A 27033-nucleotide genomic window follows, 5' to 3' on the forward strand; every position below is an offset into this window, starting at 1 on the left:
GAACATGTGTCACCACACATGAGGTGATGTGCTTGCCTCACAGGATGAGTGTTAATAAAAAACAGAACACATGAACATTCACACATTAATGGATTACATGGAATAAATTAAACTAAGCCAGTCACATATCTCTCTTCACTCTGAAGTCACGGGTTTATTTGTGTGCACAAACAGGATAGACTGCTCTCCTGAGTGCTCTCGACATGCTACAGACATAAATGAAGGCTTTGCATTACAGCTGCTGGACAAAAGCGTCAACACTGTCGATGTGCGCAAACACAGTTTCTTTGTTCTTTAGCCTCAGTGCACAGGGTAGGGCTCCGGGTGGTGTGCAATTTAGGACAGAAAAAGATACTGTGGCCTGTGAAATAGATCCTTTGTTCATCATTGGCACTAGTCAAAGAGGGAACATTACTGTCCCTGGAACCATTCTGGGTCTCTCCCCTGAAGACAGATACGTCATACATATATGCCTTCGGGGTTAAAACCAGATGAGAAGGGGTTCTGGAGAACACGGAGGTTACTGGGGAGCTGCCGAGATGAGCCGGGCCGCTTCAGGGACCCAGACTGGAATGGAGACTCTAAACAGGAAAACAGGGAGTCACTCAGTGTACTCATCGACTCGGAGCACTCAGCATTATGAGAGTCTGGAACGTCCCTCCCAAACCCCCGAGAACAAAGTGGAAAAACTGCAATCCCTTGGGGTGTTGGGGCCCCTCACTTGACAGAAGTTTGCAGTGATTTGAACAGTTAATGATGTTTTTCAAAGGATGAACACTTTGCTTCTCCTTCTTGAATGTTCAGACCGTATGCATACATTGACGAAGTGCCTTAACTACAGCACTAATTACTAATAAAGACTTTGCGGGGAGGAACAGAGAAGACACTACTCAAGTGAAAAGACTACAAATGACTCATACAGATCTCAGGAAAAAACCTGACAGAGAAGCAGTTTAAAAGGAGGGCGATGCAATTTGGTGAATACATGCTCATCTAAATAAATAACTGAAATACTGATTTTCCCCCAGAAAGGGAAGTACATTAAAATGTCTTCTAAGTGGCCCAAGAATTAGCTTTGAATGGTACTCTGAATGCCGACAGTGTATTCAAAGTTAACCAGTGAGGATTAAGTAAAACAGCACATTTCTCAGCATCTTACCCCTTTCTATGTCTGCGTGTGAGGCCTCTACTTCAATGGGCTCCGCTGGCAAAACGGTCACTTTTGTCCCTGTCTGCTGGATAAACTGTTGGAGGTTGACTTGCCGCAGCTCTTTAGTCAACTGCTCCAGTTCTTGTTCTTTGTCCTAGATGGAAGTTACATTTTTTTTAATTGGAGTAGTCACTACTGGCCAGCTAAAGAGATCCCGGTGAGGGGCCATCTGCTACAAGGGTGGAACGTGGGGTCCTTTCATTCACAGGGGCACAGTCACCAAAGCTGGTTCCCATTGAGGCAATGGGCTAATGCAGTCACTTTCAGTCTGTGGCAGGGACCAACAAATAAGCAAATAAAGGCCAACAGCTTCTTTACTCTGTTCTCCCAAATGTAATGTGTCACTCTGCTAGGAATACACTACACACCTGATGAAACGAACACAACTGTCATCAATCAATCACCCATCCCAAGGTTTACGGCAATTTTGCAAACTACTCATAGTTAAATTTTCCTTTTATTCACACCATAACTGACTGCAAACAGTCATCTGATCTGTGGGATTCAGAATTCTTGTTTTTTGGTAAACTGTTCATAAAGTTTTCAAGGGATCATTTATATTGTAGTATGAGGAAGGCAAAATGCCCACAAGAGTTGAACAGTGGGGCTTTAATTTATTTATTTTAAAATAAATTCTATTGATTTTTACCATCGATTTATAGTATGATGCATATTTCACACTGTGTGTGTGTGTCTGTGTGAGTGTGTGTGTGAGAGAGAGGGGGAGAGAGAGAGAGAGCGCGAGCAAGAGCAAGAGTCTCACCTATACCCCCACCGGTTTCTAGTGCCTTCTCACTCTCAGGCTGATGTCATCCTCTCTCCTTCCCTCCTCCCAACCGCCCTGTCCCCTTGGTAACCCACTACACTCCATTTCCTCCTGGGCACCACAGAGTCTGAGAGATATTTTGTGGTGATTTGTTAGTGTCTTTTGCTTTGTTTCTTTATTCCACATGAGTGAAATCATGTGGTGCTTGTCTTTCTCCCTCTGATCCCCTTCAGTCCCATCCATACCACAAACCAAAAGTTCAACATTTTCAAAAGTTACTCAGTATTCCCTTGAGTATACAGACCATAGCTCCGTTACCCACTCAGTGGGTGTTTAGGTGGTTTCCATGATTTAGCTATTGTGAATAATGCTGCTATGAACATAGGGATACATCAATCTCTTCAAATTAGTGTTTTCATATTCTTGGGATAAATTCCCAAGAGCGGTATTGCTGGGTCACGTGGCATTCACTATGAAGTTTTTAAATCTCTGACAAAGAGAGGTCTGAGAACTGAAGAGCGCTGAAGAAAGGAGAGCGAGATTGGATAACCAGAAAGCTCCAAAAGCAAGTGGCACTCAATTATGTAAATGACTTTTCTTCTCTTTCTCTCCGTACTGCACTATTAGAAAAGAGCAAATTCCCTCTCAGGCTGCTGTCTGAGGATTTGGTGGGGACAAGACAATAGAAAGTATGGGTTGTTTTCTCTATTTTGAGTATAGAGTGTACTTGGAGACAGGCTAGTAGTTTGATTATTGGACCCTTTTTGATGGGCTATGGGATTTACTAATAATGTGGTCATAAATCATATTCCTTTAAGGAATATCAGAGGAAACTATTTCCAATTACATCCTTGTGTCAAAATGAATCTAAATAGTAAAATGCTGACAAATCAGAGGTTAACAACCTTCTGCTACATTAGAAGTGCCTGCTTTTCAAAATGTGGGTAGTAGTAGTATTGCTTAATACAGTTGTTGATTGAGAAAGGAAATTATGTCAGGTCTTCTGGAAACCTTGACTGTCTGTACCCATGGGACACTGTGCTGAGGCACTGTTTGGAGATCTTGTTACAGTGTAGATTCTGAATTTCTAACAAGTGTGCCATGAAGCTGAGTGGATGGGTGAGTAACGAACTTCTAAACCAGCACTGTCCAGGAGAACTTTCTCTGATGGTGTAAGTATTCAATAAAGCAGCTGGTATACATATTTGCAATTCAGCACTTGAAAAATGGCCAAGTCTAACTAAAATCAGAATTTTTAATTATTTTAAAACAGCCTCAGTGTTATTTAATTTTAGCTAATTTAAAATTAAGTAGTTACATCACATCAGTTCCTTCTTGTCTTGTCTGTTGGAGACAGACACCTCTGTTCCACACTCCTAACAAAACATCACTGCACTGTCCTTTCAAGAACTGGTATCAAAGAAATACAAGTTGAGAAATTCACGTGTTCTTAGACTACAGAGAGGGGTCACAGCTAAGCAGGACGTCTCCTCAGGAAGGAAGATGGGGCTGACAACCAGTGACAGATACGAAGGCAACTAGGAGTGCTCCCTGCTGAAATGACCCTTAGTGATCTGTTTCAGCTTCAGTGTCCCTAGTTCTGGAAGGAGAAGATCAGTGTCTGTCTCCTCATTAATGTCCACTTCTGCATGGGGACCCTCTGCTCCTGGGTACAGTCACCTAATGCCACAAGCACCAGGGTAAGAAAGTGCCCTCCTGAGCAAGGATCCTGGAGGCTGTAGTGCTCATCTTTGAGTCTCATGCCTTAGCTTTGTCATAAGCCGCAGGAACTTAAGAAACTTATAAACCAAGGCAGGAAGGCTTTTAATTTTAAATGGAAGAGCATCTGGACAATCACCTCAAGACGATAACCAGTCTATAAACATGTTCTTACCTGCAAGCGTTTGGTGGCTTGTCCCAGAGACCTTTCCACAGCTTTGATGCCATTTTCCAGCCGTAGGCTCTGCTGGCCTTGAATGTCGATTTCCCCCTTGACCTTGCCAATCTTCCCTTTGACCTCTTCTTCATTGACTTGTGCCTCCTGCACTTCCCGTTGCAACTTTTCTGCTTCAAGACCGCTTTCCATGGTTTGGATCTGGGCCAAGTAGTCCTTTAATTTGCTCTCACATTCTGTTATTTTCTGTCTTATTTCTTGAAGTTGATCCTTCAGCTGTTTTTCATTTTCCTGTTCAATCTGTAATTCATTTTCCCAAAATTCTTCCTCCTCAATTTCTACATCATTTCTTTTGATCTTTTGCTCCAGGCGGACAATTTCCTCTTCAAGGTTAGAACTGTATTTTTGTTCCCAAAATCGTATTTCTATGTCATTTGATTCCAGCTCTTTCTCAATGGATTGAAGCTTCTCTGTCTGCAAACGGATTAGCCTCTTTAACTCATCTGCTGTAGTTTTGCAGTTATTCAGCACCTTTTGCTTAAATTCAGTTTCTTTACCTTTTCCAAAAATGTCCATTAACCCTTTGGCACCTCCTGTAAATGTCAATGATTTCCTCTTAGGTTCTCTCCTTTTGATTGATTTGTCAATCTGGGGCCTCAGTTTCGCTAAAGGGGGCAAACTCTGCCGGTATAAAGTTCTTTCAGGAATTCGAGCCACACTGTCTGAGGTGGGTCTCTCGCTGAGAGATGGCCCTGTTCGACGTAAAATGAGCTGCACATCGCTAGCATACTGCCCCCATTTGTTTAAGGATATGATGGGATTTTCATGAGGTGCTAAGTGTCTTTCAGTATCTCTCCATTTCTCTATAAGTGTATACCTTCCAGTTCGACCTAGATTAAAAAGAGAAAGAAAAAAAATCACCAACATGGCATACATGATAACTGAAAGAATGCACTAGCAGATGCTCTTAGGTAATTGTGTCTTCATGATTAGGCTCAAAGCCCAGTCCACACTGCCTTTAAACCTTTCCCTTAAATATACTCAACTTCCTGAGATACATAATGAAAAACTACAGGATGCCTACTACATGTGCTACTCTTCACACTTGCTGAGATATTCAACTTTATACCTTTGAACTCAGTGAGGCTCTCACACTCCTGTCAAATGCCTGGTGGCCTCCATGTTCCTGTTTAGGACTTGGTTCCATGAATGAGGTGGAAATGTCCAAACTTGAATAAACTTCCACATTGTGAATTCCTCTGCTTTCTGTGCCCATCAGGACTTAAGGAGGTTGTAGGCCCTGTTCCCTCCTGAAGGAGACAGGGAGATAGTGGGGAACCTGCCACTGAGACACCAGGTAGCTGGACGGGTCTGGCCTGTTTCTCAGGCAGGTGCACACAGCTGCCCTCTCCCTGCACATCTGTAGCAAATTTCCTATCAAAAAAGGAGGCTAAACAAAAGGCTTGTTCAGATGTGATAGTAATGATTTCAAAGATTCAAAAATGTTATTAATATACAGTCAGAATATAAAATTAATTTAAATTAATATGGTAAATGGAACTAGTAATTGTGGAAGACAAAGTTTCAAAAGACAATATGATGATATCAGTATGAATAAACTTCTTAAATACTTCCATTTAAGGTAAGTGGGTCAGTTAAATTTCTTTAATTTTGTTAAGTATCCATTATTAGTGATAATATCAAAAGGTCATTATTAATATTGTCAGAAAGGCAAAAAACACCCTACCATCTCTAGTAATTGTAATATTGTTCTATATAGCTATTGATTTATCTTCCCTGCCATCTTTTTAAATTTCATGAGTTTCTGTGCCAATAGTAGCATTTTCTCAATTCCTGGGTCAATAATGGAGATCTGGATGAGTAGCTATGAACACCCATGTAAACAATTCACAAGTATTCCTGAAGAATGATTTTGGCCTAAGCATATGGAATTTTCAAGGAATCTGAATCTTGGGTGCAGCTGAAGGTGGGGCTTCGAAGGCAGACTGGAGTTTTAATCCAGGGTAAATTCGGGGGAAAGTAGCATGACTTTGCTTCTGTAATGGCATAGAAGCTCACAGGTGCTGGGAGTCAGGCATGATCACATCCTCCACAGTGCCTGGCCTGCAGAGTTCATTCCAGGGCAGCCATGGTTAATTTGGGCCTTCGTTATTCACACAGCAAGAAGGCAGACAAGAAACCTTCTTTATGTAGTGATGCAATGTGAAGATGACTTTAATAAAACCCTTAAGCAGCTTTCAGTACCTGTCAACTATGTAAAGCAGAATGGAGCGGAATGAACATGGACTCTGGAGGGGGAAGGCCCGTGTTCATGCCTGGCACTGTCTTCTATTTACTTGACTTGTGCAAATTATTAAATTTCCTTTAGCTTCTGTTTCTTCACTTAGAGGATGAGAATTGTGTTTTCTCACCTGACAACCTTGTGAGTCAGGTGAAATATGGAACATACAAATGTTCTGTGAAACTGTGAAGTGTTATACAAATACCAGTTGTTACTATTATCGAAATACCTGTGCAAACAAAGGGAATGAAAAAGAAAGCCTGAGAACCCAGGTTAGCTTCTATCAAATAAAAAATGTCTCTAGTTATTTTAGGTTAAAAATTACTACAGTTATCCCAAGAAAAACCACATGACAAATCTGAGGTTAAAACTGTTCACGTGTGCACACTGCTTCAAAGACCACAGTCCTGTATGCTCCTGCCACTGCTGCCTGTCAGCTATCTAGCCTCCATGTCCTGAATGACATGAGGGGTGAGACCTGGACAGCACAGCCTTCTCCAATCCTATCAGACCAATGAAACATCTTTACAAAGAAAACAGAAGCACTACATTACACCAGCTAAATTTAAAAAGTTGAAATCTCATTCTTTGTACATTTTTATCTAATTCATATTAAAATCTATATAAAAAACAAAGTTGATGTTTTCCAATAACCAATGGTACTATTTAGCCTATGAGAATGTTTTGTTAAGATTTAGAATTGCTTTTACTGTCAGTTTCCCCTTTTTAAAAAAATTAGATATGTACAGTACAAGTAGGCATAAAGAAAAAAGTTTTCAGCCAGCAATTAAAAAAAAATTTTTTTAAAAAAAATGATAAATCTATTAGTACCTTTGATTTTATTACAGAAATTAGGCTTTAGGGTAGTTTAATGGAGACATAAATGCCATAATCATTGTTTTTAATATCCGTACTTGGCAAGGCCCTACAAATCACATCCATTTCATTCATATAAGATTCAAATTCCTTCTACAAAATTCCTTTTAGTCTATTTTATTAAATGGATACATTTATTGTTCCACCTTGCATACTATCTTTATGTTGCCCTAAAGCACATAAAAAAGAACATCACACATTTGTTGTCTGTCTATCTCTCTCTCTCTCTCTCCATCTGTGGCATTTGTAGTTAAGCTGTTAGTTAGGCTATCATGACTGTGTGCCACATGAAATAATAGTAAATAAAATATTGGTTACACTTTTTTTTCTTTTTTCTTTTTTTTAAAGAGGCAAGCTTTATTTATTTATTTATACATACAAGCACTGGGTACAGTCAGAAGCTCGGGAGGGTGAGAGAATTCACCAGAGCCAAAGCGGGGAGCAGAGCAGGCAGAAGGACTGAAGTACACTGCTCTACTTAGAGCCAAAAATTAAAATTATAATTTAAAAATCATATCTTGTCATTTATTTACAAATATATACTGAACACCTAAAATTATGATTTATAATTTTTTTAAAGATTTATTTTTATTTATACAAGAACTGGGGTACAGGTCAGAGGCTTGGGAGGGTGAGAGGATTCACCAGAGACAGAGTGGGGAGCAGAACAGGCAGATGGACCGAAGACCTGCTGAGGGCAGCAGCAGGCGAGGCAGGAGAGGTCTGCCACACCATGTGGGTATCTCCCTGGCCGGCTGGGAATCAAACCTGTGCTGCAGAGGCTGTGGATAGCTTCACAGTGCTGCACTCAACCCGCTGCACCACCAGGGAGGCCCTAAAATTATGATTTAAAAGTCCTATCTTGTGGAATTGCCAGATCATATGGTAGCTCCATTTTTAGTAGACTGAGGAACCTTCAGACAGCTTTCCACAGTGGTTGGACCGGTTTGCACTCCCCCCAGCATTCCTCGCCAACATTTGTTGTTGCTTGTTTTTTTTGATATGTGCCATTCTTACTAGTGTAAGGTAGTATCTCAGTGTGGTTTTGATTTGCATTTCCCTGATGATAAGCACAAAAACAGTGATTCAAAAGAGCACCTGCACACCTATGTTTATTGCAGCACCATTTACAATAGGTAAAACCTGGAAACAACCCAAATGCCCAAAAATAGATGACTGGATCATGAAGATGCGGTATATATACACAATGGAATATTATTCAGCAATCAAAAAAGATAAACTCATGTCATTCACAGCAACGTGGATGGAGCTAAAAGGAATTATGCTCAGTGAAATAAACCAGAAGGAAAAAGAAAAATATTGGATGGTTTCACTTATAACAGGAATATAGGGGAACCAAATAAGACATCAGTGCAAAAAAAAAAAATAATAACAGTACAAAACACAACAAAGCAAAAACAGACGATTATAAACCAGAGACAAACTGCAGGGGTGAAGGCAGGAGAGGGATGAGAGGAAGGGAGGAGCACAGGGGACTGAGGTGATGGTGCACGGGTGCCTTGGAGAAGGAAATTCTATGGGGACTCAATCTGAGGGGGTGGGGGAAGCAAATATTATCTAAAAAATGTAAAAAATGATAAATGCTAAAATAAAAAAAATAAAAAGGCATAAAAAGTCATATCCTGTTATTTATTCAACAAATATGTACTAGACCCTAAATACTGTCAGGTCCTGGGGATATACCTTCTATTTAAACACCTTGATTGTCAATCTCTTCATAAGTTTTAACTGACGTTTGATTTATTCTTCAGTATCAACTCCTCCCTATTCCAGAGATAAGTACCATACATTATTCAAAAGAATGTGACAGAGAGCTGGCACTTGTATTCTATGATCCTACTGTGAACATATCCTCCTGTTTCTGGACATGTTGGAAATAATGCTAGCTTACCCTTTACTCATGTTGAATAAACTATCCTACTCCATTACACTTTTCTGATAACATAGGCTTTGTTCCTTGAGCTATAAAAATATTTGTGAAAATTTTATGAATTATCCTATACATTCTAGGATTCTTATGCAGTCTCTGGGTGAATACCACTGATCTGTTCCACAATGACTTAGAATTCTTAAAATGTACACTGATCTCTGTAACAGAACCAGTTTTTCATCATGTTAATCTGCTGAATGCTTCTGATGCGTATACATTATCTACATGTAATAAAACATAATCTTAACTGGTCCTGTGACTTAAGCAGTGTAGGTATTATAATCCTCAATTTACTTGTGACAAAATCACAACTTAAAGAATTTAAAACAATTTCCTGATGACATAGAGCTATTCTGCTAATTTACCAATGCATTTCCTATAAGTCCTGTGTTATGCTACTAAGGTAACTCTAAACATATTTATCTTATGGTGACAGTGATAACAATAAAATTTTTTTCTGAGCATAACCTGTTAATCAGTTGTGATTTTAGCCCATAATTTAATTACTCACAGTATATTTTCCCAATATATAATAAAAATATTCTATAAATTTGTGACCTACTTAGGATTATATGACCAGCTTACCACTATTAAACATAATGAAAACATTTATTGACTTTATAATGATCAACATTTATGATGCCTACTAATTGCTAGACATTGTACTGGTGGTCATTTTACATCAATATATTAACCAAAATAATAGCTAACATAGCACTATAAATCAATTAAAATTTGGGGGGTTGCTTGTTAATGCAGCATAATGTAACCTATCTTATCTGATGCATGGTATACATATCTTCACATTCTTTAGAATATGCTTAAGGGTGTGGAAAATATCAAATCAACTTAGAATTGTTGTTGTTATAAACCGCAAAATTATACATAGCCAAGTTGCAACACATGACCAGGGATATAAAAAGCAGCCTATTTTACTACTAAGGATTTGTATTCTTATTTCCACGTCATTCAGTCAGAATTGGCTGGAGAGGCCAGCATGATGCAGGGAGATGCTAGGAGGCCAGCCAGCAGTCACAGTGGCTTACAACGCGGTAGCTGGGGTTGTGGAGAGAAGCAACATGTTTCTGGGTACACACTGAATGCTGGTCAGGTAGGGTTTGTTGATGAATTGGTTGTAAGGCATTGGAGCAAGAAAAGAGTCCAAGATCCTATGAAGGCTTTAGATCTAGTCACTAGATTTCTTATTTGCTGAAATGAGGAGGTCATTTGAGGATGTGTAGTAGTTGAGACACAGAAATCGGGTTTTGGCATTTTAAATTTGGGCCATTGCCACATTTAAATTTAATTAAAAATTCATTTCATCTGTTATACAGACTTCATTTTTGAGTATTCAGCAGCTGCAGTGGCCAGTGGCTATCATACTGCTCACTCCAGATGCTGAACATTTCCAGCCCTGCAGAAAGATCTACAGGACAGTAGGTTTGAGAAGCTATGTTTAGCCACATACCAATTTTAGAAAAGGCAATGATGTAAGAGATAAGCAAGCAGGACCCTTACTTAAGAAGGGCTTCCAGAGATGAGGGAAAGTATCAAGAAACTAAAACTATAGTTGTGCTTCAAACAAACAAAATGTGTTTAAAAGCTGATTTTTTGGGGGCAAACTAGATGAAACTTGGCTTCTAATGTCCCAACCCAAATCAATTAAATGACTCCATTAAATGCTAGCTCTGCCCCAGTTTAAAGGAGATATGGGAAAAAGACCACAGGAAGTGGGAACAGAAAAAGTCCAAATGTTAGTATTTAAATAGCACCAGGTACCAAAGTAGTGTGAACCAGGAAATCTTTTTCTCCATTGTCTTTTTTTAAAATTTATTTATTTTTTTAATTTCATATGTTTTTTACATCATTTTTCATTTTTGCACAATGTATGCATTTTCACCTTGGTTATAGTCCCCATACAATTCCCACCTTTCTTGTTTTGATCCTACTCCCTCCTCCCCCCATGTAGTATGTCTCTGGTTTATAATTGCTTGCTGATTTTGATTTTTACTTTATTATAATTAGTCTTTTTCCTGGTCCCTTATTTAGGTTTTCTAAATTCCTGTTATGAGTGAGACCATCTGGTATTTTTCTTTTTCCTTCTAGCTTATTTCGCTGAGCATGATCCAATAAAAATTTCAATGACATTCTTCAAAGAAATAGAACAAATATTGATGAAATTCCTATGAAGCCACCAAAAACCCCGACTAGCCAAAACTCTCCTGAAAAAAAAAAAGGGGGAATGGAGGTATCACACTCCCAGACTTCAAACTATACCACAAAGCCATAATAATCAAAACTGCATGTTACTGGAACAAGAACAGACACAAGGACCAACGGAACTGAATAGAAAATCTAGAAAAGAACCCCACAGATTCACAGTCAACTAATCTTTGACAAAGGAGCAAAGAATATGCACTGGAGCAAAGAAAGTTTGTTCAATAAATGGTGCTGGGAAAACTGGGTCGCTACATGCAAAAGAATGAAGCTTGACTACTACCTCACACCATGCACAAAAACCAACTCAAAATGGATTAAAGAACTAGACATAAGACCCGAAACCATAAAATATAGAGAAGGAAATATAGGTGAAACACTACATGACACACACCTCAATAACATCTTTAAAGACACATCACCCAAAGCAGTGATAGTGAAGGCACAGAAACAGCTGGGACTACATCAAATTAAAGAGATTCTGTACAGCAAAAGAAACAGTAACCAAAACAAAGAGACACCCCACCGATTGGGAGAACATTTTTGCACACAACACTAATGATAAAGGACTGATCACAAACATCTGCAAAGAGCTGAAGAGACTCAACAAAAACAAAGGAAATAATCCAGTCAAAAAATGGGCAGAAGAGCTAAAAAGGAACTTTTCCGAAGAGGAAATGCAAATGGCCAACAGGCATATGAAAAAATATTCAACATCACTTGTAATCAGGGAAATGCAAATCAAAACTACAATGAGATACCATCTTACACAGGGAGAATGGCACATATTAAAAAAAACTAGCAACAACAAAATTTGGCGAGGATACGGAGAAACAGGAACTCTCCTGCACTGCTGGTGGGAGTGCAAACTGGTCCAACCACTATGGAAAGCTAAATGGAGATTCCTCAACCTGCTAAAGATGGAGCTTCCATATGATCCAGCAATTTCTCCATTGTCTTGACTGCTGCTGCTGCTTCTTTTCCTCGCTAATCTTGTGTTAGATATAATTTGTTTAAGTTCCAAGCTACTTGAGAGTAGAAACACATTCTTTTTTTTTTTTTAAAAAGATTTATTATTTTTATTTATTTATACAAGCACTGGGTACAGTCAGAAGCGCGGGAGGGTGAGAGAATTCACCAGAGCCAGAGCGGGGAGCAGAGCAGGCAGAAGGACCAAAGTACACTGCTGAGGGGAGCAGCGGGCGGCAGGAGAGGTCTGCGCGCCATGTGGGACCCTCCTCTGGTGGCCGGGGAGCAGCTGGGGATCGAACCGGCGCTGCAGAGGCTGCGGGCAGCTTCGCAACCCAGTGCTCAACCGCTGCGCCACCGGGGAGGCCCAGAAACACATTCTTTTCATATTTTTGGTTTAGGATACTGTAGAAATAAATGTATTTTTCAACTATAATGTGAGATAGATGATATTTCAAGGCATTCTGGTTCACAGATTTGAAAAGCAGTTTAACTCTGAAATAATGGCATTTCTATCATAGTTTAAGGGAGAACTAAAAGCAGAATATTTAAAATTGGGAATATATTTCTGAAAGTGAGGGCTGTGTGGTGACGGGACACAGAGTGCCTGTGCTGGGCAGTCAAAGCCTTTGGTGCCAATGCCAAGTGTCAACTGTGGTTTCACTTCCAGTGCTTCTACGTGGTGATCTGAGAATGTGTTCCATTTTCACCACTTGAATGTTACCTGTCAAGGTGATCAAAGATCAGAGCAGAAAGGATTCCTTTCCATGTTTATTGTATTTAGCCAAGCTCTTTTATCAAATTATGTTTTTTTTTAGATGTATTTATTTATATAAGAACTGGGGTACAGGCCAGATGCATGGGAGGGTGAGAGGATTCAGAGACAGAGCAGGGAACAGAACAGGCAGACTGATGAAATACACTGCTGAGGGGAGCAGCGGGCGAGACAGGAGAGGTCTGCTCGCCATGTGGGTTGCTCCGAGGCCGGCGGAGATCAAACCAGTGCTGCAGAGGCTGCAGACAGCTTCACAGTGCTGCGCTCAACTGCCTTCACCACCAGGAGAGGCCCTTAAATTATGTTTTATTTAGCTTTTTTTTCCTAATATGATTTAATTAGTAGCACTTAGTTAGAAAAATGTTAGCCGTCTAATACATTTCGCTGAGTGCTTATTTGTATACAGATTCTTATTGTGATGGTTTCCTGAAAGTAATTTTAGCTATCCAGGAAAACCCCATAATTTCTAATCAGCTATATATATATATATATATATATATATATATATGTGTGTGTGTGTGTGTGTGTGTGTGTGTGTGTGTGTTGTTTTACCACAGATGTTACTTTGTCTAAAATTACTTTGCTGTACAGTTTTTAGAAATATCTGTGGTTTTTAGTCCACTCTTAACAGAATAGCTAATCCCTTCCTGGGGTGGTTTGTTAGAGTGGCAACTTCCCTAATTAATAAACCCTGTATTATTTATTTATTTATTTATTTATTTATTTATTTATTTATTTATTTAAAGATTTACTTATGCATACAAGAGCTGGGGTACAGGCCAGAGATGCGGGGGGTGAAAGGATTCACCAGAGACAGAGTGGGGAACAGAACAGGCAGACTGACTGAAATACACTGCTGAGGGGAGCAGCGGGCGAAACAGGAGAGGTCTACTGCGCCATGTGGGTTTCTCCCTGACTGACCGGGATCGAACTCCTGTTGCAGAGGCTGCGGATTGCTTCATAGTGCGGTGCTTAACCCCTTGCACCACCAGAGAGCCCCCAACCCTGTATTATTTATTACAGTCCAAGTAAGATCAAGATGCTAAAAAATTTCATTTAGTGTTCTGATTACCAGAACTCTCATTATGAGATGGATAACTACTTAAGTAGCAGAAACAAAAGTAGCAGAAGCACACTGTACCCAATGCTAAGAAAATCTTTGGGCACAAGAGAAGCGAGGACCAACAGTTCTTGACTGGACACCAGTTCACTCCTCTCTTCGATGAATTCTGAATCTGCAGTATTTATGATCCAGAAAGACAGAGTGTTCATTAGGGGAGTTTGGAGGAATCATAGAACATCTGTATTCAAATTGTTAAGTTATTCAAAACAGGACTGGACTGAGGTACTGAAGAAGCAGAAGTGGGATGTAGGTGTAGTTAAAACTTCCTTTTAGCTTGTTCACAAACAAGAATGTTCTGCCATCCACCAGATCATGTACATCTGGGATGTTTCCCGTGAAATTCTGTGCAGAAAATGTGGTCACCATATGTACAGATGCCATTTATTAAACTCCCTTTTACCCACCTGGACTTTTGTATAAACCACTTGCTTGATTTTTGTCTGTCTACCTGCCTACCTCCCTATCTAATTTCCTTCCTTCCTACAATTGCCCATGACTTGATTCCCAAATAGAACAAAGACAATTAGGTTTGACATTTGTAAATCTTAGTCTTCACTAAGCAGGAACCAAAAAAAAGCTCAATATTTTAATATAAATGAATGTGAGACTTCCAAAAGTGACAACAATGAAATAAATTGGCAGCAAAGAATAGGAAACAAAATTAAATGCCTAATTTCCCTCTCTTCGGTAATTAAGCATAGGTGCACAAATATAATTTTAGTCTCCCAATACAAGAAAATTTCATTGGATGTGGAAACCTAGGATTCTCAGCATTGTTTTAGTGTTTGAGTGTGCTGTATAGTATTTAAGAAAAAATTAAAAGACGTCAGTATGAAAATAAAGTCTATCATTGTATATCTGTCTCTATAACTGCCACCTTCCAACAGGGCACCTGCCATGACACAGGTGGCATTATCCCTGCCACAAAACACTGAAGGGCCATGGCGACAGTGTGAATTGCTTCAGTCTTGAGTTAACCTGACTTGCTTGCAATATAAGCTAGCATGACATAAACTCCTGATAAGGGGTTCAGATCCAAAGAGTCACTAAGTACCTAGCATGGTGCTGAACACACACTCCCCTCCTAACATGTGCTTGCTAGAGGGTGGATTTAAGATGCCGCTATGAGCCTCAATCCACACAACTAGCTTTACTGATAAAGGGGTTTATGCCCTCATCACATTCCAAAAGGACTAAAAGGCAACTGAAAAGCATGCATAAAATATGATCAAGATAAGCTAAGAGTGGATAGGAAGAAAAGTTGTAAAGGGCAGAAGAGTAAGATGGTGTGTGGCCAATGAGCATGTCCTTGACACCCCCACCTTCACTGTAGGGGATTAAAACTGTAACCGTTATCTTTCTCATGGCAAAAACAGATATTTGATTGGTTGCATTTTCTCCATATTCAGAAATAAACAGTAAATAGGATTTTTCCTAATGAGGGAATCAGAAATATGTTTTGGTTTAATAAAATATCTTGAGTTTCAGAAACACTGTTCAAGATGAACCACAGAAGAGAAGGATGAACAGACTCGAGACTCAATGAATAAAATCTGGTGTGTTGTTGAGGGTGGGAGGGGAACAGAGAATAAACCTCTTCAAAGATAACCTAAACACAGGTGATCAATATCAGAGTGCTGTGAGATAAAGCATGGGACCAATAAATAAAACCCACTGGAGACTTGGATTTAAAACAAGCAAACAAGAAAAGGAAGCATAAAGAAAGAAGGCAACTGATCTCAGACACCAGCGTTCACTTACCTATTGCTTGAGCTAGGGCTATTACAACCTCCTGGCAAGTTGTGACTTCTGTGACCCCACAAACAATCCTCTGAACTCCATCTACCCATACTTTAAGTTCCATGGTGCTCCAGCCAGTCACCCAAGGGCCCTGAGAGTGGTCATCGGGGTGTCAGGTCATGTTCTGGCTCTGGGAACACGAAGAAGGCAATTTCTGAGCAATCAGCTAAAAAGGGAAAAAAAAAATCTTCAATGAAACTGATCTTAACATTTCTTCTAGAGAGGACACAAAACAAAATCTGTTTAATATAAAATTTAATAATCCCACTACCAAGAATAACCCCATGTACTTCCTTATTTTACCAAATTGAATTCAGCAGCAAGAATGTAACCAGTGTTTCATGTTACAGCTGCCCTAATTATAACTTTAATCATAAAGTCACTCTCCGTTGGGTAGAGAGATCTTATTTACTTGACCAAGCCTTATTGTTCAACGCACCAGCTGTTTCTTTGGTTTTTAAAATATTATCTCCAATATTAAAGAAACAAAAAGTTCCTTTTGTCTGAGGAAGCACAAAGATGGAACCAATGTCCAGATTCTTGCCAGCAATTACAAGAGGCATCTCGTACACCCATTGCCTGTGTTCCATGTGCCCCAGCCTCTCTCCTTCAGGGACCGAGTGGGGCTTCTGCACACAGATGCTCCAAAGCTGAGGCAGCAGGGGTCAGGGAGTATTAGGGAAAGGAAAGGAATTCCTTTGATGCCTGATGATTTCCCCAGGTATGAACTGCTTATCCTTTTCTCATTTATTTAATTAGGGTTCCATAATTATCTTTTTTTTTTATTTATTTGTTTGTTTGTTTGTTTTGTTTATACATGCACTGGGTACAGTCAGAAGCGTGGGAGGGTGAGAGAATTCACCAGAGCCAGAGCGGGGAGCAGAGCAGGCAGAAGGACCGAAGTACACTGCTGAGGGGAGCAGCGGGCGGCAGGAGAGGTCTGCGCGCCATGTGGGACCCTCCTCCGGTGGCCGGGGAGCAGCCGGGGATCGAACCGGCGCCGCAGAGGCCGTGGGCAGCTTCGCAACCCAACGCTCAACCGCTGCGCCACCGGGGAGGCCCACATAATTATCTTAATTATGAGTTAAATCTAATAATACAAACAACCTTTTTACACTTGCTGTCTCCCTGGTGGTTGAGTTTTTGTTTATCTTCCTTATATGTCAATAAGAAATTTTACATTCTCATACAGTCAAATCAATGCTTTATTTTAGTGATTAGAATGAGTCTGCTATTGATTACACACAATTCTGCAATTGATTACACACAATTCTTTTTCCTGCGTGTTTTTAAAGTCTCAATTCTTCCTGTGTTAAGTCTTCAAGCAAGCTATGATTGGTTTGTCCCCTGTTCTGTCATCTTCCTATTTCTTTGTTGTTTTAAAAAAAATCTTATTATAAAACAGCATTTACTGCAAATAGTAACTTATTCCTTGTATATACTCAAAGGACCTCAGAGAGTTCTAGTTCACCTGGTCACCCGGGAGGATGAGTCAGAACACAAGTAAGGGGCAGGGGAGTAAACTAGTTGTTGTCTCCAGAGCAGGTACAAAAATATGTCGTGTCATCCTGAAGGCAAGGGAAAGGATGACTGAATGTCAGGGCCCCTTGGTCACTTCAGCTCTAAGGGGGTGGCAATGCAGGTGATTTTGGAACCACCTGTGCAACCTGGGGAAGAGCTACAAACCCCACAAGATGCTAATGTCTTTTGCGGGGGGCGGAGGGGGGCCTGGGGTGAAGGGTCCTAGATGATGTGCTATTCGTTGTTGGGACATAATTAAGACTAAAAATATCAAAAAATGGTGTTACATATATTAAAATAATTTAACTTCATTAAAATTATAAAAACCTTAGCTGAATTAAAAACTCAGCTGAACTAAAATCCATCTAACACCTGGTCCCTCATTTTTCACTAAGATCTTAAACTTTGAAAACCTTACAAGGAAGACAGCAGGTTATCCTTCCCAGACAGTTTCTCCCCCCACCCCCCCAGATATCTGCCCTTTAAATGCATGAGGCTCATTTTTAAGTTCTAAAAAGTGCTTCAGTACACCCCCAAATATTTTTCCCATCTGAATGATCACTGTTTCACCTCAAACTTTTATTCATTAAGTGAACACAGATGAACAAAAAGCACATGTACATCTGTTAAGTATTACTGAGAGCAGTAATGCTGTGGGAACACACTGGGCACAGATAATACTGCTCAGTTCATACAAACTAGCAGGCGATTCATCCCGTGACCAGACTCCCACTGCAGCTCCTCACAGAGGAGACCATGCCTGCATTTTTGTTTTACCACCACTAATAACATCTTTCCAGCTTGAATCCTTGAGGGCAGGAAATGCCTTCATGGATCAGCTCAATGGTCCAAAATTTTATTTCTAGGAGGACCACTGTTTTGAGTATATGGCTTCCAGCAGCTTTGGCGTTGTCCTGACCGTCACCCGGGCTTCCCGAAAAACCAGGGAGTTTTTCAGGGGAGTTATGGAGACAGCCTTGTCCATCCTTCCTCTCACAGTATCCCTTTGCTCCCTACCAGCAGTGACAATGCCTCCCCCACCATCCGTTCCCCACAACTAGGCTGGTGGGAAAGAGGGGTCCTACGCTTTTGGTATATGTGGTGGACGGGTCATCACTGGGACTGAGGACTCGGGAAGCAAAGGCACGTTGGCATCTCAGCTGGAATTCAGAATAAATTTTGCCGTAGAAACAGGGAGGTGGGTGGAAATGAGGTTCTACTGCAGAATATTGACATAGCTGCTATTGTTTTCATTATGAGGTTTCCATATGCCAACCATGATCATTCTAATCATTTCTATAATGAAAAACTAGGTTTAGTTAGTACCATGCTGCAGCAGAACAGTTCTCTATCTAAGAACCATATATGATATTCAGAAATCCAGCATTTACATTTGTGGCAACACGGTCCCTCTTCCTTACCCATGGAGTCCTGACTTGTGAATTCACCTGGCTAGACTTATCTGTAGCCTCTAGTCCCTGCATATGGCACTGTCCCAGTCACTGGCAAATGTGTTAGTGCCTGCCCGCACACTAGAGGCTGAGGCTGAATGCGACACTGCCTCCTGTCTGGCTCTCCCACCCAGCGCCCTGGCCTGGCATGTCTGCAGTCTCAGGTGCTACAGACTTCATGCTGATTTCAAAGTACAGCCCCCCCCCCCACCCCCACCCCATGCATATGCGCAAGTGTGGCCTGTGATCAGGGATGTGACTGATGGAGAAGACCTTGTGTGCCAAGGAATCTTGTTCAGGCAACAGTTACAGTGCTGAAAGCTGTCAACAATGCACACTAAATAATGTCTCTACACAGGAGAACACAAAACCAGGGTGTGTACCGACCACCTGATGCAAATATCATGACCCAAGCCTATGCCTCTCCCATAAACAAGGGCTCCATACACCCCTAACTTTACAAAACACAACCCCCTGCAGGTGACAAGAATTGGCTGCATATGTGTGAGTGGTAGATCCTTCCAGGAATAGAAGCCATCTATCTGCTGAGCAAATACCATGTTCTTTGGACACCAGGTGTGAGCGTGCAGAGGGCTCACTGTCGACTTGAACATTCCTTCATTGCTGGTTTTATTCAAGATCTGAGGTTTCTGCATACCAATTTTTTTTGTAGAAACAGTGTACAGAGAAAGTGGGTCATAGCCCACCTCCATGTTACAGACAACACAGATGCTCACCACCAGCTACTTGGGCATCAGAGACAGAGACTTGACACAATGACTATGATACATTTTGAACATATTCACTATAACTACTAAGAACTGGATACTGAAATTCTCCTTTGTACAGACAACTGGCAAAACAAAAACAGAAGGGAATTTGGTTTTCCTCATCCTAAAATGATTGTGATGCAGAAATAAAGTGAAATAACGCAGCCTCACTGTTAGCAACTAGAGAATATTAGCTTTTAAATCTTTAAGTGATTGCTGAGGTGAGGAGAAACTGTGATGGGTGGTTGCCGCCTGTGGAGCCTAGACAGGCACTGAAAATGAGTAACCACCTTACAACCTGGTGGGTGGAGCCTGTGCAAGGGGGAGTAGGGCAACACACACTAGGCAAGTGAGAGGCAGACAGCAGAACTTAGGAGACATGGGTGTGGTTTTGGGGAGTGGCCTGAGGTATCCACCACAGGTCATCTGCTTGAGCTGCAGCCTCAAGTGAGCATGTCTAGAGAACTCTGCTTCTGCAGGCTGCACATCGAGTTAATGGTAGGTTGCCCAGGTGAGCAGGTGCTCTTAGAGACAAAGTGTCAGAAGAGGGTCCTTAGGAAGAAAGACGGGGTGACAGAAAAAGGGCTCCATAAAATGAATCTCCAAGAACAGGAGTCCTGAAAGGTGCACCCAGGGGGCAGGGCTCTGGGCAACATCTCACAACACATCGTCTCCAGGAGGCGAGAAAAAGGTTCTGACACTCCCATCGCAGGGAAACAAGCTAAACTTTGTTCACCTCGCTCAGTGACTTAGCCTGAGTGTGTGAGTGTGTGGGTGGGGTAGAGGGGAAGGTGGGGCTGCCCATAAAATATCCCCCTGAACTCTTATTAGAGTCTACAATGACTAACTTCTGGAAAATATGCCTATGTATAAAATGAGATTTCTGCCAGCCTGGCGTATTTAGAGGTGCCTAGACGTAAAGCTATTTCAAGCTTTACTTATAGGAACAATACAGAACAAATAAAATTTACTAAGAATCCTGGCATTCCTTCATGTGAAGTCTTCATGGCCACAATTAATCTACCTCTTCTAAAGGTGGGTTTTACATTTTCTTTTTAGAAACCTATCGAATTCAGAGCATTTTAAAAATTCAGAATCTTAAGCAATCTCTGCCCTACTACTTGTCAGATCCAATAACCCACACTTTCTCCTCCACTATCTGCCCTGGGGTCACAGCATGTAAACACACCATAGATTTCACATTTCTCAAATCCCCTGTGCTCAAGTACCACCCCCCCCCCCCCCCCGCCGTAGTGGAGGCAAGGGATGTGCATGCTCCCTAATGGCCGGTGGACTCCTGCTCATTCATTCCTCACAACACTGTAGCAGTTAGGTATCATTTGCCTCATTTTAAAGATGAGAAAAGTGAGTCTCAGATTCGCTAATAAATCCTATCTACCATCTCCTGGAAATTTATTTCTATTAATAAACAACGATCAGACCACATGTACAGATGTGTCATTCCAGTTGAAGGAAAAGGTCATCCAACTAAATAATGCTGAAAACCAGAGAGAAAATGATGCTAACCCTGTGAACACACAACCCAGAGTCCCTCTGATAAACACACATGCTAGTGAAATGAATGCCTGATGGTCAGGTTCAATTTTCAGCACCAACAAATTATTCTTTCGGTTTGGGAAAATTATATCCAGATTTACTTGTACAGGGTCCTAACTGAAATGTTTGTACATTTGTTTTAATTTTTAACTCCTGCCTTAAATATAAAGCAAAGCTTCTTAGAGATTTCCTGCATTTTCTTTGGGTTCACAGTATGAAAAAACCTCCATCTGGAATAATCCATCTTTTTTTTCCAAGTGAAAAAGGAGTGGGAAAAAGGAGTGATTAGTGGGAACATGCATCAGGCTTTGATCCTGAGTACTACTTACTGTGTGACTTAAGATGCATAACTATTCAAGTGGCATTTGTGAGAAACAGAATGCTTTCTTTTTTTAAATGTACCAAGTGCAGGGGGTGGCACAAAGCATGGACTTAACATGCTTTGTGTATGGAAGTAAACTTTTTTTTTTTTTAAATTCAGGTAATGCTGTTTTACATTGATGTTTGTATTTGGGGAGTATAGGATCTCCTCCCACCCCCTGCCTAGCTTTTTGGTGCTGTCACCATAGCACTCCCACCACCAAAGCACCCACAGCCCTCCACCATAGGCCACTGTGATCCTCCCCACTTTATTCTCGCTCCGTCTCCTTCCCCTCTGAATGCTTCAGTTCTGTGGTCAGGCTTCAAGAGCTGGTCTTTGAGTTTGGCTTTATCTGACCCTTTGTTTCCCTTCTCTATATTCCACATGCAGGTGACACTGTCCAGTATTTGTCTTCTCCTGATTTATTTCGCTTGGTATAATCCCTTCTTTATCTACTTTGCCACAAATGGCAATGTAGTATTACATCACTTATATATGCCACATCTTCTTGAAACCACTCATCCGTTTTTGGGTACTTAGTTTGTTTCTGCAGCTTGACTGTTGTAAACAGTGCTGCTATGAGCACAGAAGTGCAGGTTTTCCTTCGAATGAGGGTTTTTGTGTTCTTTGGTAGATACCTTGGAATGTAATGGCAGATTCATTTTTAATATTTTGAGAAACCTCCATACTATTTCCCATAGGGCCTGGACCAGTCCACATTTCCACCAAGAGGGTTCCTTTTTCTCCACATCCTTGCCAGCATGTTATAAATTCTAACTTTAAAAAATTATAAACTTTCTAATGAAGGAAATATAGACAAGTACATTTTCAGAAACATTATTTGAATAAGAATCTCTGAAAATAGAGAAAATTTGGGTTATTAGACTAGTGGATATTTCTAATCTCGTTAATCTATGTTAAGAATGTCAATTATCTCCACATCTGGTATTAATATTAATATATGATTCAAATTGAAGTTATTGTTATGAAAATAAATCCCTTTATTAAGAACCACCCCTTTTTTATAAAGTAAACTTTTAAGATACAATAGGTTTTAATTTAACATCAAATTTAGTATAAGAGCCATTACTTTCACTGAGTTTCTTATTCATACCATACCTCCTGAGAGCTTTTTGACAATTACCATTTCTAAATCATTTATCATGTTTTACATTTATCTGCTTACTTTAAAATGAAGACTTCTCCACGCCCAGAGGTCTTAACCACAGGTCATAAAACTGTATCAGAAACAGTCCTTTGCCAGGATGGTACTTACTGCTGAACTAATAATTTGGGTAAATTTTGACCTATCAATTAAAGCTTTGCGCAAAAACACAGGATCTCTATATAATAATTACCATCTCAGAGAAAAGAAAATCTTTACAAATATCCATTTTAGAAAACAGATGTGTTTTAGTATCCATAGCTGATCTCAAAAGTAAGCCAATTCAAATTAACTTCTTTTACCAGTCTAATATGCTGATACCACCAAGAAGTCATCTCTCTCTAGCCCTCTAATCCCATGGTTACTGTTTGTAAAATCATTTTAAAACCCCATAGAAACACAAGGACATGTCCATTAGATTGACTTCTTTGGTGTTTAGAAGACAGGACACTAAGAAAGCAAGGGTCCTGTGTGAACCTAAGCTGGGAACATCATACACTGAAAGGGTGACGGGAAGAGGCACAGAGAAAGGGCAGAGCCATAGATGGCTTGGGACAGGGGTCACTTGGTAGGTGTGAAGGATGTCATCAGAGTGATGGAAACTACCAAGACCACTACACAGATGTATACAGTCCCCTGTCAAGGCTTTAGTGGCTCTGGTAGCCCTCACTGTAAGCTGGTTTCCACAGTGGCTACTCCTTAGCAGTAGTAGCCCTGAGCCAACGCTAACTGAAATGGCACCACTCCATATGGTCACCACTAATCTTGGTACATGCAGCTTTCTTCTATTTTTTCCTACTTTCAACCATCCCAGACTTGCCATATTTGTTTTCCCAAGTGACAAATATACCCTAAATACATTTGGTTTTACCTGGTGAAGATTCTAAGGAAGTTGCAGGCTCCTCACAAGCAGAGCTGTCAGTGAGTGATGGGCACCCAAGGGGTACACATCCTCCAGGCATGTGCAGGTCACTCACACATAATTCCACTTAGCCAAATGGACCGCAAGGCTAGCCTTTCAGAGCTAGCCACCCACTGTCCATCTACTGTTACCATCTTACTGAATGCAGAAGGCAGAACCATCATTTGATGAAGAGAAGTTCCAATATCTGTATTTCCATAGATACTAGTAAAGCCATTGGAATAATGTTAATTTGGGTTACTCTGAAAACAAATTAAATGATTGGGCTTTACACAGCACAAATGCGACTGACACACACACAGTACCAGTACATAAGATATGGAGGGAGTTAGTTGCTCTTGTAAAAAAACTCCAGTTAAAATGGGGATTACATATGATATTTATCACAAGATATCACTGGCTCCCATTTCTTGCTGTAGTTTTATAAAAGGCACTGAAGAAGCCATCTGTCTGGCAATTTTACTTCACATTAGGGTCCAGTCTACTTTGCGGCCCTTGAAGGACAGTTGGAGGCAGGTAATGGCACCAAGTCCTTTGATGCTATAGTTCCTCTCGGGCTGTGCCCAGAGAAAAACCACATTCTCGATCTCAAAGTAAAACCCCCCTGAATGCACATCAGTAAAATCATACTTTCTGGTGTCCATCCTAATCCAGGGTGCTCGTCCATAATCAAGAGAAAGCCAACAGTGAGTTGTGAGGTTATTATGATGTGCTCCTCCTGAAAAAAAAAAATTACTGAAAACTTGTTTTCAAAGGTAGATTTCTGTACAGATTGTGATATTTCTTCTTGCGCCAGATACTCTGGCGCCTTCACAGTGAACTGACCCTTCAAATGCAAACATGACTCTGCTTTTTCGGGAATCTAAAGAGTAAGAAATAGCGCACACTTATTGATTCTTACTATGCAATAGATGCCAAGTGAACCATTTTATTAATACACCAGTTCATTTAATCCTTTCCATTCTTACCCATAACTGTATAGGATATGAACTGTTATTAAACAAATGAGAAATCAGCATCTCACTGAGTCACTCAGCCAGTGAGCAGCAGATGCAAATCTCAATAAATCCTGTGACCACTAAAAAGCTACTTATATCTATGAAAAAAAAACTTCAAGTGAAGTTTATGAGGAAACTTGCAATCACCATTCCTGGCACAGGAGAGAAAGGAATGCACCCTAGGGAGTTAAAAATATCAGCCTGGCTCAATGAATGAGAGACTGACCTTAATTCATTGCGACCAAACTGAGAAGCTACAAAGAGCTAAGGTTTGGTAATCAAATCAGACTTGGTAAGGACTATAGGACCCCTAAAGTTCCTTTCAGGAGATGCTCCTCTCTGACCACCCAACTCAGTAAAGCAGGAATAGAGCTTGAGTCAGAATGAAAATGTTCTAAGACCTCCCAAAATTTATGTCCTCGCCACTACAGAAGCTGTCTAAAAGGTGGAAATCTTTTTCTTCTCCACACCTGGATATTCACTAGTGATTTTTAACCATTTTAATGACAGCAAATTAGCCCCAGCACCGTCTAGTCACCACTCAGGTACTATGAGTCTGTCCCCTGAATTCAGATTTATGACATATTGCAATGAAAGCCATGGTTTCATTTAATGGGGAATAAAGGTAAATCTATTTTCATCTGAAAAATCAAGATCACTATGAACTTCATTCATAATAGCATGAATGTTGAGCCCATCAATTCTGAAAAACAAGTCTATTTCTATCACAATGAAGTATGTGAACTTTTCAACAAAACATTGCTTTGATTTATGGTTACAATGGTGACTTCAAATATTCAAACCGCCTATGTCAAAACATGTTCCTTTGCAGGTAAGTGTTTCTAAGGTAAATTAGCATGTGAACATTTCAAAGCCAAAATAAAATAATTTGAGGAAATAACAAAAACTTAAATATTTAAATCTGAGGAAGACTTGAGTGCCTGACTCTGCTAAGCGTAATTTTAACATCTAATGAACATAGTATATAAACAGAGCAGTTTAAGTGTTCACTAAAATTTCAGTACTATAGTTACTCAGATAATAAAGTACTAAATGCTTTAAGAACATGGAAGCCAGACATTATATTTGGCAACAGTAAACATGAATAATCCCTAAGAATTTTCGTTAAACTGGAGCTATTTCTGTTTATAAAGAAAAAATTAAAACTCCATTTAAGTGTATTGAAAAGGTAGTTTTCTTAGTTTTTAAGACTTGTGAATAATTTTGCTTATTCTACTTATTTCCTGAAGAAAATAGAATTCAATTAAATCTCCAGATGATATGCAAAAACACTGGCATCCTTTGGTGATACTTTAAAAGAATAGGTATTTTCCATAGTAGTAAAGGTTTAATGGAGGTTAATTATTCAGTGTTATAAAATAAAGATGCTACTGTTCCAAATTGCCACACTTTACTCCTCACATTATCTTTCATTGCAACTCTTTGTAAAAAAGAGATAGTATGTGTTGGTCTGCAATAAGTTGAGGTAAGTTTTAGATGTAAGGTAGGAATTCTTGCCCTGTTTGGAGGGCATTCTGTAACATTGGAGAGGACAGAAGCTAAAATTGGGGTGTGCACAGTGAAATTACAGGGCAGTGCTGACCTAGGTGGTACTGGGCCGGACAATATCCTACTGAGAGGACTGGGCTTGGGCCAGGATACTGCTTTCAGGGGGCGATGTTGATGTCAGGGGGTGTGCTGGTCCTCAGTCAGACTTTACCTTGTGCACACAAAAAACCAAGTGGCTTCATTGTCGACAGTAGCCATGGAGAAATTTCTTTTTTTTTTTTAATTTTATATATTTTTTACATCATTTTTCATTTTTACACAATGTATGCATTTTCATCTTGGTTATACTCCCCATACAATTCCCACTCCCCTTATTTTGACCCTAATCCCTCCTCCCCTCCCCCACCCCATTGTGTCTCTGGTTTATAGTTGCTTGTTGATTTTGATTTTTACTTTATTATAACTAGTCTTTTTCCTGGTCCCTTATTTAGGTTTTCTAAATTCCTGCTATGAGTGAGACCATCTGGTATTTTTCTTTTTCTTTCTGGCCAGCTCCATCCATGTTGCTGCAAATTGCACGAGTTTATCTTTTTTTGATTGCTGAGTAATATTCCATGGTGTATATATACCACATCTTCTTGATCCAGTCATTTATTTTTGGGCATTTGGGTTGTTTCCAAGCTTAGCTATTATAAATAGAGCTGCTATAAACATAGAGGTGCAGGTGCCCTTTTGAATTAATGATTCTGTGTCCTGTGGGTAAATACCTAGGAGTGGAATTGCTGGGTCATATGGAAGCTCCATCTTTAGCAGGTTGAGGAATTTCTAGTGCAAAATCCCCTCATGTTAGGGACAGGGGATCCTTAGTTTTTGAATGTTTAAATAAGTTTATCTGC

At 40.2% G+C, this 27033-nt stretch overlaps 1 protein-coding gene across 1 annotated transcript; it reads right to left on the minus strand.

The window, feature by feature from the left end:
- Positions 1 to 459: 459 nt before the first annotated feature.
- RASSF8 (Ras association domain family member 8) lies at positions 460 to 15947 on the minus strand (the record flags this gene model as incomplete). Its single annotated transcript, XM_084255115.1, has 4 exons — positions 460 to 581; positions 1160 to 1304; positions 3871 to 4760; positions 15845 to 15947. The coding sequence occupies 4 exons, from the start codon at positions 15945 to 15947 to the stop codon at positions 460 to 462; spliced, it is 1260 nt and encodes a 419-aa protein (XP_084111241.1).
- Positions 15948 to 27033: the final 11086 nt, after the last annotated feature.

Source organism: Talpa europaea (genome assembly GCF_964194135.1).
Source record: "Talpa europaea genome assembly, chromosome: 15".
Lineage (NCBI taxonomy): Eukaryota > Metazoa > Chordata > Mammalia > Eulipotyphla > Talpidae > Talpa > Talpa europaea.